The sequence below is a fragment of the Drosophila willistoni genome (genome assembly GCF_018902025.1).
Source record: "Drosophila willistoni isolate 14030-0811.24 chromosome XL unlocalized genomic scaffold, UCI_dwil_1.1 Seg141, whole genome shotgun sequence".
Classification (NCBI taxonomy): domain Eukaryota; kingdom Metazoa; phylum Arthropoda; class Insecta; order Diptera; family Drosophilidae; genus Drosophila; species Drosophila willistoni.
The window spans coordinates 7008037-7024192 of NW_025814052.1; the positions used below are offsets into that span (position 1 = coordinate 7008037).

Here is a 16156-nt window from a genome sequence, read left to right on the forward strand (position 1 = left end):
AATATATCTGTTAATGACTGTGCTGAATTTGATAAAGATCGGGTTACTATATCATATAGCTCCCATAGGAACGATCGGTGGAAAACAGTGACTTTGATCAATATCTTAGTTTTTTCCTATGCTAAGATTGTTGGCCGTTCTTTCGCAAACTTTAGCCTTTTTAGAAAAAACGTTTTTCCATTTTGATGGCTATAGGTAAGGAAAGAGTTACCAAAAAAATTGCAAGGGTATACAAACTTTGACGCGGTCGAAGTTAGCCCCGGCCCTCTGGTTTTTGTTTGTAATTTACACACTCGCAGAGACACACACACACACACACACACACATTTACATCTTCATGTAGTATAAATTTGTTGCACTAAAAAAGCGAAAGATAAATATATTGTTCACCAGATTTTGGAATATATTTAACATTTTTTTCTATAGCTGTCAATCAATTGGAATTTGATTGATTATGATGATTCGTGTCTTTTTTTTTTTAGTTTTTTTATTCATAGCATAAGATCAAATGATGAAAAACAAGTATGTATGTATATATATATACATATATGTACATCAGCTGGTATTCATTCACATGATGAATACATCAATAAGAATTTTCTGTAAGACCGACTATAGCTCAAATACCACACATACATACATACATACAAATATATGTATGTACGTTTCTAGGCATCATCTCTCCCTTTATATATATATATATATATATATATGTTTCAGTTTATTGATTTCCTTAGATAAAATATGTTATCAACTTCTGTTAAAGAAGATTTAATATCGTTAACTATTGTATTGTTAGATGTAATTTACAAATTTTTTGATTTATGAAATTTATATAGACTAAATGTGGCCAAAAACAAAAAAAAAAAAAAGAAAAAAAAATGGAGAAGAGTAAAAAATAATACTAATAATAAAAGAAAAGAAATAAAAACCAAAATGATAAATATTGTGCGCGCTCAAAGAAGAAAAAAACATAAAAATTAAAAGACGTAAAGATATATATGTATCTATCTATATACATATGTGTGTTTGTGTATATAGATATATATGAAAAGGCACTTGAAACATTTTTTATATTCATTTTAATGATAAAACACACACACACACACTCACACACATTTTTTGACTTTGACTTCAAAACAAATATGTTTAACATATTACAAGATCTGAAAGTACGTATATACCTTTCAGATGATTTATATATAAATATATTTATATGTAAAATCACACAACGAAATACACACAAGCACACACACACACACACACACACATGGAAAAATATAAGCGATAATAATGAAACAAAAGAATACAGAACAAAAAGCATTTAAATGTCTCTTGAAACGAAAAAAAAAACAAAATAAAATTACATATTTAAGCATAAAGTTAAATCTAATGAAAATCAAATGATAAATGAATATTGAATGTATACACACACACCCACACACATACACACACAAGTAAATGTATTCCTTATAAGGCACACTCACACATTTATAGCATTGCCTGCAGATCAAGTCCTAATCTAACACACTCACACACACACAGAGAGATCTTAGATATGTATGTAGTCAAAACGAATGACAAAAATCCAAAAAAAAAAACACCCAAAACCAACAACAACAACATCAAAAAAAAAAAAGAAAACAACTTCAAAAAAGTGCATATTTTTTTCTTAATAATAATTATTATATTTAAAAAACAAAAAAAAAACAACCAAAAATGAAAGAAAATGAAAAAAAAAAAACAAAATAAAATCATCACAAGAAACCAGAAACAATAAATATCATTCGTAAAATGAACACCTACTTGCACGCAATTCGTTTCATTAAAATTCTTCGAAAATTGAAATACTTTCGTTTGAAAAATTGTTTTTATGGATTTACAATAAATATATAGCAACATCGAAACGGTTAAAAAATAAAACGTTCGAATCTATGAAACAGAGGGTTATACATACATATATAAAAATTGCAAGAACCTAACTAAACTTTCCAATTGGTTTTTTTTAGAGAGTGTTTTAATATATGTAGACATTCATGTATATATCTCCTTAACAACAACAACATCATCAATAACAATTGCACAGACTGAATGAGTATAAATGAATTTGTGCAAACATTATTCTCTTAGAAATATAGTTACATCAAGTATATAGATATATAGGTATAATAGAAGGCACATTGATTACACTATTCAAAAATTGGAATAGATTTCCACCCTGTCATGTATAATTTACATATGTATATATATGTACATATGTAGTGTCACGATATTTTGTTGATATATTGTTAACTTAAGGACTACGAGGATCTTGGGGTGGGGGGGAGGGACTTAATGGGACTTAGGACTCGCACAACCAATCGCAGGGTAATTTTGGCATTTTACTAGCTGGCCAGGGTAAATATCCTGCAGTTTTGAATACCCAATAATCATAGGATACTTTGGTTATAAGGGCCAATAATAAAATGACCTCGGCTGCAATTAAATAATATATATAATCAGTCCAATCTGGTGGCGATTGGCATAGCTTTGTCTCCTGCAGCTCGATAACACTTTGCGGCAAATTGCGACAACGTATTTCCATATAATCGGGTATATCAGTGCTGCGCTCTTTAAGCCAATTTTGTAGAGTTTTAGCTGAATTGCAATCGCATTGCAATTTATTACCAGCCAAATAAATGCGACGTCCCATATCCGTATCCATAAGAGCATTATTTAGAAAATATTCTGGTATCTACATACATATATAATAAGAAATATTCATTATTAATAATTATATATTGAACGACAATGTGTTAACAACAACAATTTTACCTTGCTCAATGAATTATTGCGCATATAAATGCGTTGAAAATGCTCAATAAATTTTGTACCCTCGAATTCATAGATTGATGATATTTGATTGTTATCCGCCAGCAATTTGCCAATATTATGATATGTGGGATTTGTATGAAAATAATCACCCAAACTAGTAATTTTATTATTAGTTATATTCAATATAAATGTATTATCTGGCAATTTTGGTGGCAATTCGACAAGTCCCAAATTCGAGCAGTCCACATCACAAGTGGGTTTCGATTGTTCTCTACCCACAAGCATCATTCGATCAAATTTACATGTACAATTTCCATATCCGGGTATAATCGGGCATCGTGTGATGCATTGCTTGGTCCGTTCCAATTGCTTAACGGACACCAAATCGGTGGAATTGAACCACTGATGTGTGGCATTGTATAAACAGAATGATATATCCGCATTGATGAAATTGAATGAATCATCATAGATGATCTCATTGAGGGGTTCACATAGCATACGCATATTTCCACTGTCAAAATGAAATGCAAAACATTAGACATTTGAAATTTTGGTCACATCATAGAACTAACGATGATGCTGCTCACCTAATGTCCAATGCAATATTCTTGTTTTGATTGCGATGTGGAACACGGGATAGATTATTTTTCGAGATGCCAAAGAACTCCAAATGTGGCACATCTTTAACTGCACGCGTTGCGATTTCGTCTATATTGTTGTTCGAGAAATTCAGGCACTTGAGGGGTGAATGTCGTGGAAAGGCGTTGGTCAATTGGATAATATTGCCATCGGTGAAGGCCAGGGATTGAAGAGAGCGATAAATGGAATTCGATAGATTGAGGGCGGGTACAGTCAGATTGCGTACATGGAGATTTGTCCATTTGACGATGTTGGCACAACTGGAGATCATGGAGATGTCGGTGATGTTGCAACAATACCAGGAATTGGCATGAACAGGATGTTCCCGGCATTGACAGCTGTTTGAATCACGCGGCGGCAGCGGTCGCTCATAGGCCAATTGACTGCCATTTGTCTGGGCCATGAGATGGTTTGGTGCAGCTGTAGTGCTAGACATATCATTCGTTTCAGATGCCCCGGCAAATGCATCATTGTAGAGCTGATTTGTCTGTGATTCGTCGTGCCAATTGAGGCATAATTCCTCCTCGGCGTAGAAACAATTTCTTCTGTATTCTGGAACTTCTGGTATTGCTGGTGGTTGTGGTGATGTTGGCATAGGAGCCGCAGTTGTTGTTGTCGTGGTTGTTGTTGTGCTTGTTGTTGTACTAGTGCTACTAGAGGTGCTAGTTGTGCTTGAACTACTACTACTACTACTACTACTCGAACTGATCGATATAGTAGTAGGAGGTTCTACTGCCTGAGCTTCTATTTCACTTGCATTCTGCAATTGTGTTGATGTGGGAATGCTACTACTACCATTACTATCCAATGTATCTTCAATTTCCACTGTTCTTGAGCTGGATGATGGCAAAACATTATCTCCAGGACTGGCATCTCTCCTGCCCTCAAGCGTTGTCTTGTCCTCCGGTTCGGGCCTGGCCCAGCCATGTGTTGACAATAGTAGAAGGCCCAGCATTAGACCCAAACAAAGACCCTGCAATTACAAGCCATAAAAAAAAAGAAAGGATGTAAATATTTGCTGATATCGTTCTTGGCTCATTGGCTTCTATTTGCTTGGGTAATTAATATCCATTCGTTGTCAGGGCATGAGGGCCGAACCCTGCTGTTTTCTCGCGTTAGCGTCAATTACATTAAGTGCCCGACAAACGACGCCGACGCACCCACAATGGGTCTACAGTGGAAACTGTGTAGAAACCCGAAAATAAACCAAGAAATTAGCTTGCCAAATTAATCAATATTTTAAAGTCTATGAGTCTATTGGAATAAGTAACATTCTAGAATCGTATCCATGCCAATTTTATTTAGCAGTTTGATCTGACAATAGCTAAGGAAAAAGATCTCAAATGTTTCGTTGTCCTATTTACTGAAGGCTTCACTGTAGATGTGGTTGGGCCAAGACCAGTGGGACAGCGGAGGCGGTGTTGGGGGGATTTATTTTAGCGTCTTGCGGCTCAATTGCAAATGACAGAGCTACGCTAATTTGGCAATTAATTAACAAATAGCTGGTGATAAAGTGGGTCCAATAAAAGAATGATTAAACCATTAAGAAATGGAATCAAAACAAGCAAACAAACATACACATAAATACACATACATACATATGTATGTACGTATAAATATTGGTTACAGTCTTTTTTGTTTGTTCTTTTTTTTATTGACCTTCACATATTTACGGTAAATCCTTAAATAAATTAATATCACTCATACGACTTGTTGTACAATGAAATAAAAGTTTTGAAAATATGTTTTAGTCAAAAGTCTTTCATACTGATTAAGATAAGATATAGTTTTGTGTATACCTTAGTTAAAACACATTTCCTAGGATCATCATACAAAGAATCTATTTAGATTCTGATCAAAGAGATTTACCATAAAAGAAACCAACCCAATCTTTATACATACAAACATTCATATCAATATGTGTAGGTATGTATGTATGTATGTTTCTATTTAAATTTATTTATTGCTGTTATCACATTACTACACACACACATAAATCCACCAATATACACACCCACACACACATAAAAATAACTGCCTGCGCATTGGACTTACATCTTTGCCTGCATACATCTTCCCCTGTGAGAGAGACCAGGACAGAGAGCAACAGGTGCAATTTCAGCCACAGCAACTGTTGTTGCTTTTCGATGTTGATATGTATGTATATAATTTATGTTATGCTATTTCTTTTTTGTTTATTTGCCACTGTTAAATTGGTTTGCTATACATTTTAATTAGTTTTGCCATACAAAAATGATCAGCACAACCACCAAATTCGCACATTTGTTGATGTTAATGAATATTTTGTTTTTTTTTTTCTTGCAAAAAAAAAAATCACTAAGAAAAGCAAATATTTTGTGCGTGCTTGTATTGTTGTATTGTTATAAATAAATTGATGGCAATAAACAAGAATTCGAATTCGCAGGGTTCATCTCTAAACCACTGACACCCACACGTACTCACGCACACAAACAACGGAATACAAAAAGCAACGGGTTAACCAGCACTGGTAGCATACTATCGATAAGGTTATCGATTGTCTAAATGAGCACTCTTTTTGAAAATGAACAATTTTGCCTACATAGAAATAAAACGGAACCATAAAACAAAGGAAACTAACAATTTTGAGACAAGAATTAACAATTTTGGATAATAAAATTGAATGAATTGTTCACTATTTATTTATGACAACAGATCACTGTGTCAGTTACAATTATCGATGTCTGATCGATTCTGGCAACTGATTATTGTTTGTCATCACCAAATTATATATAAAATAAAAATAACAGAAATACACGTCTCCCCGTTAAAAAAAAAGCTAAGGCCCTGTGATTGTTTATTGTATTGCATAAAAAATTGCATAGAAATTTGTAAATTGTACCTGGTGGCCATTATAATTATAGCGACTACTGTATCAGGAAGTGCATATTCGTCACCTTTGAAATTTTGGCTTGGCTCCAAAGTCTACAAATTGTGAAATTCAAGTTGTCCATAACGTAAACATATTTTCGAGAGGTACATAATTTATAAAAATGCCCATCGATACCCGAGAACTGATGAGTGCCATTGCCATTGTGGCTGATGACCAAAATGTCCGTGTGACAGTTAAGCAATCTGGCAAAGGAGCAGCTATCTGTTGCGCCTGCTCTTTTGCTGGTGGCATGCTATTGGGACCAGTTGGATTAGCTGTAGGAGGAGCTGCCGGTGGCATTGCTGCTTATAAATTGACCAGCGGTAAGTGCGGAAGTACTTTGAATTTATTATGCAACTGATATGGCTTATCATACATCTTTATCTTTATTGAACAGGTTCCTTCCGTCCATTGGGTGAAATCATTTTAAATGATCTGACCGATGCACAGCGTGAGCAATTAGTTCAACATGTCACTAAGGCAGTCCAGGATGTACATCCCACAGATCTAGCAATGCTGTTGCCCTTAATTATGAGCAATGTGCCTGTGCAACAGGCTGTTCTAAATACAGTCATGTCCTTTGTGACTAACGAGTTAAGAATGCAGATTGTTGATTGATACTCGACATCGATATGTTTGGGATTAGCTATTGTGATTTTACATAGTTTTATTAATAGTAATAAAAAACTTTTTACCTTTAAAATAGAGCTGGGAAATCCATCGATGGCTCCATCGATAGTATCGATGGAATTTATAAAGTGCGATAGATCGATGTAAATTTTTCGATGGCGATGTATCGAACTTAATCAATCCTTTAAGTTAGTCAGAATCGGAAGAATGCGAACTTTCAAACCCATCTATTGTTTATTTCAACTTTGTTGCTTCAATAAAAAAGGGTTTTTACTTGAATATCTCGAAGCAAACCAAAAATTTGTCATTTTTACTTTAAATTAATTTTGAAGTCAATATCGGAATCTTGCAACAATATATGTAGCTGTTTAACAGTATTTGGTATTAGTTTGATTTGCCTTGAAAAGTTTTTTTTTGTTTTATAGCACAATAAGTGTATGACGATAAAGTTTTAATTTAATGTTATTTTGCCTAAAAAGTTAATTAAATGGATTTAAAAACATAATTAACGTTTAACAGTTTTTGCACCGAATAACCCTTTTAAATATCCGATGGAACCATCGATAATATCGATGGTTTCATCCATCGATGGAAAAAGTCCAAGCCATCGATACTATCGACTTTTTTTTCCATCGCTGCAAAATCCATCGAGGGGGGAGACTATCGATGGATTCCCAGCTCTACTTTAAAACTCTATTTAAATAGAGAGTAGTGTAGTAAGAGAGACAGAGAAAAGGGGAATTCCCCTTTTTTTAAACCTAGCGTGGCAATGATAACAACTATTGTATTACAAAAAAATCCATTGATATGAATCTACATTGGCATATCTATTCTTTTCTTTAGCGAATTTTTAACCGATTGTCATTGCCAATTTGTAGCAAGAACTGCACAGTCGTCATTCTTGATATATTGTTGTAGGGTTAAAAGCGTTCTGCAAGTTTAAATTTAATAATTTATAAAAATGCCCATCGATAGCAAGGAACTGATAAAAGCCATTGCCATTTTGGTCGATCGAAATGAAGTTCGTGCGACATTTCAAGAGTCTGCCAAAGGAGCTGCAGTGGTTGGCCTTACCACCTTACTTAGTGGCTTATTTTTGGGACCACGCGGATTAGTTTTAGGAGCAGCTGTTGGTGGCGCATTAGCATATGGAATGGCCGATGGTAAGTATATAGGCACTTAAGACTCGTTATACAACTAATATGGCTTATTATACATCTTTATTTTTATCGGTTAGATTCCTTCCGTCCATTAGGTGAAATCATTTTAAACGATCTGACCGATGCACAGCGTGAGCAATTAGTTCAGCATGTCTATAAGGCAGTCGAGAAAGTACATCCCACAGATCTAGTAATGCTGTTGCCCTTAATTATGAGAAATGTGCCTGTGCAACAGGTCGTTCTAGATGCAGTTAAATCCTTTGCCCAAGAACGCTTGAGTATAAATATTATGGATTAACATTCGACATTGCAATTGTTCATTGTTTTATCAACAGTAAAATAAATAAATAAAACAAACAGACGCACGAGCCAAAAATAGAGCAGTTAAAAATTCTTACCTCGAACACCGATGGTCAAACGCACCAGACTAAATAGAAATGCATTGCTATTACTGAATTATGAGATTCTTGCCTTTCCATTTGGATTTGTGGCAGTGGTTTACTTTTATTTTGTAATTCCCCTTTATTGAACCTAACGTGGCAAAGACAACAAGCGAACGCCATGTGATAAGGCAAGTGCATGGGTTTACTTTGTTGAAAAGCGATAAACACGTACAGCAGACGCTTCTAGAATGAATGGATGGATAAGGTTGATTGATACTAGGCATAGCTATGATTGGGATTAGCTATTGTAATTCTGCATAGTTTTATTAATTGTAAAAATAAATACGGTTATTTCTTATATATGTATACAATTGCATTATTTCAATGTTAAAAAGAAAAGAAAAAAAAAACAACAAAAAGAAACTATTCCCATTCGACATTAACCTGCTCCCAGTCGTCCACAAAAGGTTGATCGATTGTGTCAATGAGAATGCCACAACAAAGACAATCGCCAGCCAAAATCTCTTCGATTTCCGACTTAAGCTCTCCTCGCTTTTTTTGCTCGCCACTGGGTATCAGCGGGGCCACCTGTTGTCCTTTTAGATTGGTACTGTTGCCTGTCATCAAGGTCTCCATTTGTTGCTTAAGTGTGGCTAGACGTCGACTTTGTTCCTTGCTTAGCATTGGTATCAGTTGCTTTTCCAAGCAATCGCTGTGAAACTTATGGCCACAGATGAAAACAAAGAAGGGCTTGATTAGTAGCATCATCTCACAAATGGTGCAAGTGTCCTGGCCGTTCAGGGATATACTATGACCGCGCAATTGTTGCAATTCCTTGCACACGCGCTCTGATTGCTCACGTGATTCATCCATTTCACGTTGCAGCTCTTGAATGCGTTGATTATAGTCCTACAAAATCGAGAAATTGAAATACAAACAATGTTTCTGATGTTTAAGCTTACCTTAAGAGCATCACATATGGCTTCTTTAAAGTTGTCGATTTTCTCGAAATCCGAAAAGAATGGCAAGAGATCCTCAATTCTTAACAACTTGCATTCCTTTAGGAGATTCAATGCCTTCTTTACATCGTTGGTACCCTTGATGTCATGGTACGCTGCGATGCCAAGAGAATCGGAAATGTAAAATCATTAAGAAAATCCAATGGATGATTGGATGAAAACTTACCAATACGTAACCATAATTTACGTCGCGTTGCACTATCCAGAGGCTTTGATGCCGTTTCCTTGGCCAAATTCATATTAAATTTCAGAGCCAAGTCCACAGCCGATGTCCACATGCGCAGCATGCATTGGAGAAATACGCAGGCCACCTGTACATCCAGATCGGTGCACACTTTTAGAGCGTAGTGTATATCATAATGCACTAAAGTCTCATCTCGTCCCTGAATCTCAAGATATTTCATTAACGATTCGGGCTTATGTTGGGCATACAGATGTACTAGAAAATTGTGAATTGCATCATTGGTGGTGTTCAGGTTGTAAATAGCAAACTCTAGATATCGCATTGTCTGTTTTCGCTGCTCCTTAGTCTCCATCACAATCAGTGTGGGCACCAGCTTTTCCACCTCCAACTTGTGGCCCAGAGCTATTAAAGCATCAACAGTCTGCTCAGGCAGTTGCTCCATAAGTTTCGGCGCATATTTGTAGTAGAGATTAAGGTCTCCCTGCTTGCTTAATGTTTGCAGGGCTTCAACAAAGCGTTCAGCCTTTAATTGCTGGCCAATCACCTCGTCGTAATCACCAATGGCAATGGCGAATTGGGCCAAGTTGTGGGGATCGGCATGCTGGGCAATGAGCTGCTGGACTTCAACACGATGCTGCATGGAACAGGCCAGTACGGCAGGATCCCTCATGAATTCACTATATTCCTGCTGCCAAGTCGATCGCCAAGTTTCAGTCTGATCAGGTAAGTTGATTTGTATCAGATACAGATCAATAAGCCAAACAACCAGAGCTTTAATGGCAGCATTCATATCTGCGTTCGTTTCTTTTGGATTTGGAGCTGTGGTTAGACGGCTCAGACGCTTTTTCACATAATTGATAATTGGCCGTTTGTCGGGCAGGATCATAAACTTTAGGCACACCTCCTCGAAGGTCTTATCCGTTTCAGCATAGTAATTGGCAGCTATTTCGTAGGATCCTTCTCTGAAAGCCGCATCAGCATGCTCAGATAACACCAGTTGCAGATGCTCGGGCACTGCGGCGGCATGAGCCTTGGCCAATTCATATTGACCTCGCTCTAAATAAATTCGCCAAATATTACGCTCCTCTCGGGCGATGCGTATGGTAAATACCGATTTATCTGTGTAGATATAGATAGAACCTGTCACCGGATCCCGTTCCATGCTTAAGGCGCGACCAACTCGAGCCTCATTCAAGGGTTCCTGATAGACTACCGCCTGATTAAGGAGGCAAATGGCTTTAAGGTGGTCTGGATACAAGAGCAGGGCATGGTATTCAGTAAGGACAAATGATTTGGGCACAATAAGACGACGCTCCTCATAGGACAGATGTTTGCCGGACTCAAAGTCCAGGTCGATCAAAGTGTCGCCCAATAAACTGGTCACACTTGTTGGATCAATACTTAGCTGCAAAAAAAAAGTTGCTTATCTTTCTCAGGGATTCTCGTTTGTTTAAACTAAACAATACTCACCTCTCCTGTTCGTATGCCTGCTCCACATAGCCATGCCCATTGCTTCGGATATTTACTATTAGGCGGGGCAAAGAAACGCAGCTGGGAATGGGTTAAATCTGTTTTCCTCTCCTCACTCTGGGGCTCTTGGGCGCCAGTCACATAGGTGGCAAAAATTGCCTGCAGTGAACGCTGCTGCTGGAACTCCTCCTGGTTTATTTTGAGAGTCTCTTGGAATGTGTAAATGCAATCGGGTGTGGTGGCCACCACCACATAACGCTGGCTATTCGGTACACGCAAGAGCTCCAATCCCGTTATGGGATATTTCTGTCGGCCCAAGCCCAAATCATACAGCTGCCGCCTCTGGGCATGACCATCAGTGCTACCAGCTCCCAATTCAGTCTCAAAGATTAGTCCTCGGCTAGTGCCCAGCAGTATGCATCCTGTGCTGGTGTCTGTGCCCTGGTATGTATTAAAGGCCACCGCCGTAATCTCATGATCTTTAAATTTCTCTATGCGACGCAATTTTAGTTGCTGAGCTTGCGGCGTTTCGCTGCATTGTATATAAAGGAAATCGGCTGATACACCAGCCGATGAGGAACGCGGTAAAAGTGAAATGATCACATGGTGACCTGTGGGGTCTAGAAAGACCTTATGGATCTTATAGCCGGAACCTGTTACATATTTCTCCATGGCCAATTCTGCAATTGGACAATAAATCGAAAGTTAGTGCAAAAATAAGTACATTAAGCTGAAAAGTACTCACCTCCTGGAGGTATGGCTCGTGGCAGAAAGAAACGCAGCAGAGTCATCCGGTCTGGTGTGCCAATTATACAAATTAACCAATTCTTTGATACCATCAAGTGCATCAAATCTCCGCTACAATTCGGTGGAAACCTCAGTACCATTTTGTGTTTGCTAAATATTTCGTTTTCCTCCTCTTCTTCGGCCTCGAAGGGATTGCCGCCAGCGGTTACCACAAACGAGTTGGAATTGTTTGGCCCATTGTCAATTCGGTCCAGGAACTTGGGTTGCGGTGGTATCGCCCGTGCCATCTTTCAAGATTACCGAAATCTTAATCTAAAGGAGTCAAGTCAATTCACGGACTTTACCCTCCAGTTTAAAGAGGATATCTTGTGGTTTGCTGTGATAAAGAAGTAATTAATCCGCTGGATTACTTGGGCTTGACTACTGAATCGTTTGTTTCTGCTTTACTGGTCTTCTTTAATCGCCGCTAGATGAGCTTACCGTGGTTTTGTTCAGGTCTGACAACGAGACCCTCTTTTAGTTGCCTTTTTTAATGAACCCTGAACAATTGATTCCTTTTTATTATTATTGTTGCATACGCCCCCACCCAGCAGCATAATTTGCGAGCGCTGTTAAATAACAGCATCATTTACGAGCACTGTTAAATTAACAGCCGATAATTTCTGGACTCGTGACTCGTGAATTCGGGCACACTGGCGCGACTAGATTACTCATTTGTTTTCTGATTCGACAATTTCAGCGCGTGTCTTCGATTTTGCTGTTCATTTTTGTTTCTCCCATTAAAACTATTTAAATTTTCTGAGTGAAAAGGCAAACAGAAGAATGGCATCCATTAGCTTGCTGAATCCCAAGGCTGAGTTCGCTCGTGCTGCCCAGGCGTTGGCTATCAATATCAGCGCTGCCAAAGGATTGCAGGATGTAATGCGTACGAATTTGGGTCCCAAAGGCACGGTTAAAATGTAAGTGCAAATAGAATAATTGTTTATTTACTACCAACAAATAGCTACGACAGAGAATATGGGCTATATACCATTTACAATTAAATAAGAAATATCAATTTAATGACAGCTGCCGTCTACTGCGGCGGCATATGTCAATTGAGGTTAGAAACGACAACAAACAGCGGCATGCGTCATGCAAACAGGATAAGAAAATGGCAGGGACATGGGTGTCATCCCTACAGATGATGTCAAAGTATTAAAGAAATTAAATAAATTTCTAGTATTTTCGATTGACCACTTTAGCCAAGTTTCTATAAAAGCGAACTAAAAAGAGATGGAGTGAGAGAAAGGGAGAGAGAGAGAACGACTCACGAGTCTTATTTTTTCTAATAATGTTCTCGATCTTTCTTTTGGTCAGGTTGGTTTCTGGCGCCGGTGACATCAAAATTACCAAGGACGGCAATGTCTTGCTGCATGAAATGCAAATCCAGCATCCGACCGCATCGATGATTGCTCGTGCCAGCACAGCCCAAGATGATTCCACTGGCGATGGCACCACTACCACCGTAATGCTTATTGGTGAGCTGCTGAAACAGGCTGATATCTATCTATCGGAGGGCCTGCATCCTCGCATCATGACCGAAGGCTTTGAAAAGGCACGCGATAAGGCTCTTGAAGTTCTCGATGAGGTAAAAGTTCCTGTGGAGATCACAAAGAAGAATCTTATGGAGATTGCCAATACCAGTTTGAAGACCAAGGTGCATCCCGGTCTGGCCGATTTGCTAACTGAAGTCTGTGTGGAGGCTGTGCTGACCATCGCCAGTGAGAATAATTCCAAGCCAGTGGATTTGCATATGGTTGAGCTAATGGAGATGCAGCATAAAACCGATACAGACACCCAACTGGTGCGTGGTCTTGTAATGGATCATGGAGCCCGTCACCCGGATATGCCCAAGCGTTTGGAAAAGGCCTATATACTGACGGCTAATGTTTCCCTGGAATATGAAAAGGCCGAGGTCAATTCCGGTTTCTTCTACAAGACGGCTGAGGAGCGGGAGTCATTTGTGCGCGCCGAGCGTGAGTTCATTGATCAGCGTGTAAAGAAAGTGATTGAGTTGAAACGTGCCGTCTGCGATGGCAAAGATCGCACCTTTGTTCTGATCAACCAGAAGGGTATTGATCCAATTTCGTTGGATGCTTTGGCTAAGGAGGGCATCCTGGCTTTGCGTCGTGCCAAGCGCCGTAATATGGAACGTTTGGCTTTGGCTTGCGGTGGCACCGCTATGAATTCATTCGATGATCTCCAGGAGGAGCATCTGGGCTATGCCGGTGTCGTCTATGAGCATGTGCTGGGCGAGAATAAATATACATTCGTCGAGGATTGCAAAAATCCCTTGTCGGTGACCATATTGATAAAGGGTCCCAATAAGCATACAATTGTCCAGATTAAGGACGCCATTCGTGATGGTTTGAGAGCCATCAATAATACAATTGCTGACAAGGCTTTGGTGCCAGGCGCTGGAGCCTTTGAGGTGCGCGCCTATAATAAACTAGTGGACTTTAAGGACACTATTAAGGGTAAATCCCGTCTGGCCGTTCAAGCTTTTGCCGATGCTTTGCTGGTCATACCAAAAACACTGGCAGTCAACAGCGGCTACGATGCCCAGGATACGATTGTCAAGTTAACTGTGGAGGATCGCCTCAATCCAGATTTGGTTGGACTCGATCTGGCTACCGGTGAGCCCATGAAGCCAACAGATCTGGGTGTCTATGACAATTATATTGTAAAGAAGCAAATCCTTAATTCCTGTTCGATCATTGCCAGCAATCTGTTGCTAGTCGATGAGGTGATGCGTGCGGGTATGACCAGCCTCAAGGGCTAGTCCCCGATGTTTGTTCCCCCCTCGGTCACTCTATAATTAACTAACTTATGTTAATGCATTTTCAACATACCCGCGACTAAAAACAAACAAAAATCACTAAATGGAAAATCGGAAATACTTCTAGTATTCACATACACACATACACACAAACATTTAACCCATATGAAATGTATTTCTCAACAAGTCTTAATATTTTTTTTTTTATGCATTTTCCATTGTTTTGCTAACGATTATGCCTAATAGGAACCATTGGTTTAAAAAAACAAAAAGAAAAGAATGGAATAAAAAATTAATAATAAAAAAAAAACCACACACACACACACAAATTCTACTACAATCAACGTGTTAAATTTGGGACCTCAAAGCCCTCTTGTTTCCTTTGCAGCCTTTGACACATTATAATGAAATTTTTTGGTGTTGCCCGTTGAATTTATGTAAATGGGTCAACCAATCCACTTACCAAACATCACCCCCATCATTCGGAATCTAAACACTGCCTACTTCAAAAGGGAGCAACAGCTAGGCTCAAGTACAGTGAATATCCTTTACATGTTTCCTACAAGTTTGCAAGTTAAAATATGTCAAACATATAATATTTTAAGCCAATTTTTCATTTAGTTCTACCGATTTTACCAAAAAAAAGAGAAAACATACTCTTATATTATATAATTAATCGTTTTTAGAGAAACAAAAAGTAAAAATTAGGCAGTTGTTTCTAAAAGATCTTAAGTCTTATCTCTCTTGGGTGAGTGAGAGGATACTGCACACTGGACATTGCAGAAATGGGTAACAGGAGGCATATCTTAAGCAATATCTTGAATGAAATTCCTTGGAGAATACTATTTCTTACCGTCTTGAGTCCAAGGGTCTAACTCCTTTTGCTTTGGGGAAAAACCACACTGATATAAGCATCTATCTATCTATATCATCTATGCAAAACATTGTTGAGAGTTCACTGTGTGCGATGTGTGTGTGTGTTCCGGGAAAAGCACAAGTCCGCATCAAATTTGTTTTCCTTTTTTTTTCATTTGTTTGTTTTTTTTGCCATTTCACCAAAAAAATGTCTAAAGGGATTTTTCATGTCAACGTACGGAAATTGATATTGAAATCAGCATGATAATGAGCTGTAAATTTTGTTTTCCATCTGTCGTTCTGTCTGCTTGTGTGTCCATTTTGTATATATTTAAATGTTGTCGAGGAAAATAAAACCCTTTTTTGGAGAAGAAGAAGGGGAAGCTTTGATTTCCATTTCCTCACCACATTCACGCAGGGGCCAGGAAAGATACATATATGTGTGTTTGTGTGTGTGTGTGTGTGTGCGTGTGTGTTAAATTTATGTATTAACATTAGCTATTCGGTCTGGTCGATGAAAAGA

The 16156-nt window shown here is 38.2% G+C and overlaps 5 protein-coding genes across 6 annotated transcripts; 3 read left to right on the forward strand and 2 right to left on the reverse strand.

Moving 5' to 3' along the window:
- Positions 1-1995: 1995 nt before the first annotated feature.
- On the reverse strand, positions 1996-5924 carry LOC6649341 (protein halfway). Its single transcript, XM_002071616.4, has 4 exons — positions 5509-5924; positions 3402-4426; positions 2815-3325; positions 1996-2734 (listed from the first exon to the last, which is right to left on the reverse strand). The coding sequence occupies exons 1-4, from the start codon at positions 5524-5526 to the stop codon at positions 2342-2344; spliced, it is 1947 nt and encodes a 648-aa protein (XP_002071652.2). The 5' UTR covers positions 5527-5924; the 3' UTR covers positions 1996-2341.
- Positions 5925-6225: 301 nt separating this feature from the next.
- On the forward strand, positions 6226-7067 carry LOC6649342 (protein C19orf12 homolog). Its single transcript, XM_002071617.4, has 2 exons — positions 6226-6687; positions 6762-7067. Exons 1-2 carry the CDS (start codon positions 6486-6488, stop codon positions 6980-6982), a joined length of 423 nt encoding a protein of 140 aa, XP_002071653.1. The 5' UTR covers positions 6226-6485; the 3' UTR covers positions 6983-7067.
- Positions 7068-7764: 697 nt separating this feature from the next.
- On the forward strand, positions 7765-8522 carry LOC6649261 (protein C19orf12 homolog). The gene is made up of 2 exons (XM_002071618.4): positions 7765-8157; positions 8232-8522. The coding sequence occupies exons 1-2, from the start codon at positions 7956-7958 to the stop codon at positions 8450-8452; spliced, it is 423 nt and encodes a 140-aa protein (XP_002071654.1). The 5' UTR covers positions 7765-7955; the 3' UTR covers positions 8453-8522.
- A 289-nt stretch (positions 8523-8811) lies between these two features.
- Positions 8812-12552, reverse strand: LOC6649262 (vacuolar protein sorting-associated protein 18 homolog). Of its 2 annotated transcripts, none has more exons than XM_002071619.4 (6): positions 12438-12552; positions 11956-12333; positions 11211-11890; positions 9723-11145; positions 9500-9651; positions 8812-9446 (listed from the first exon to the last, which is right to left on the reverse strand). In XM_002071619.4, exons 2-6 carry the CDS (start codon positions 12242-12244, stop codon positions 8961-8963), a joined length of 3030 nt encoding a protein of 1009 aa, XP_002071655.1. In that variant the 5' UTR covers positions 12245-12333; positions 12438-12552; the 3' UTR covers positions 8812-8960. The 2 variants fall into 2 exon arrangements, with proteins under 2 accessions (XP_002071655.1, XP_023034989.1); XM_023179221.2 differs by having other exon boundaries at positions 11956-12358.
- Positions 12553-12658: 106 nt separating this feature from the next.
- LOC6649263 (T-complex protein 1 subunit zeta) lies at positions 12659-15093 on the forward strand. Its single transcript, XM_002071620.4, has 2 exons — positions 12659-12916; positions 13317-15093. The coding sequence occupies exons 1-2, from the start codon at positions 12780-12782 to the stop codon at positions 14779-14781; spliced, it is 1602 nt and encodes a 533-aa protein (XP_002071656.1). The 5' UTR covers positions 12659-12779; the 3' UTR covers positions 14782-15093.
- The last annotated feature ends 1063 nt before the right edge of the window (positions 15094-16156 follow it).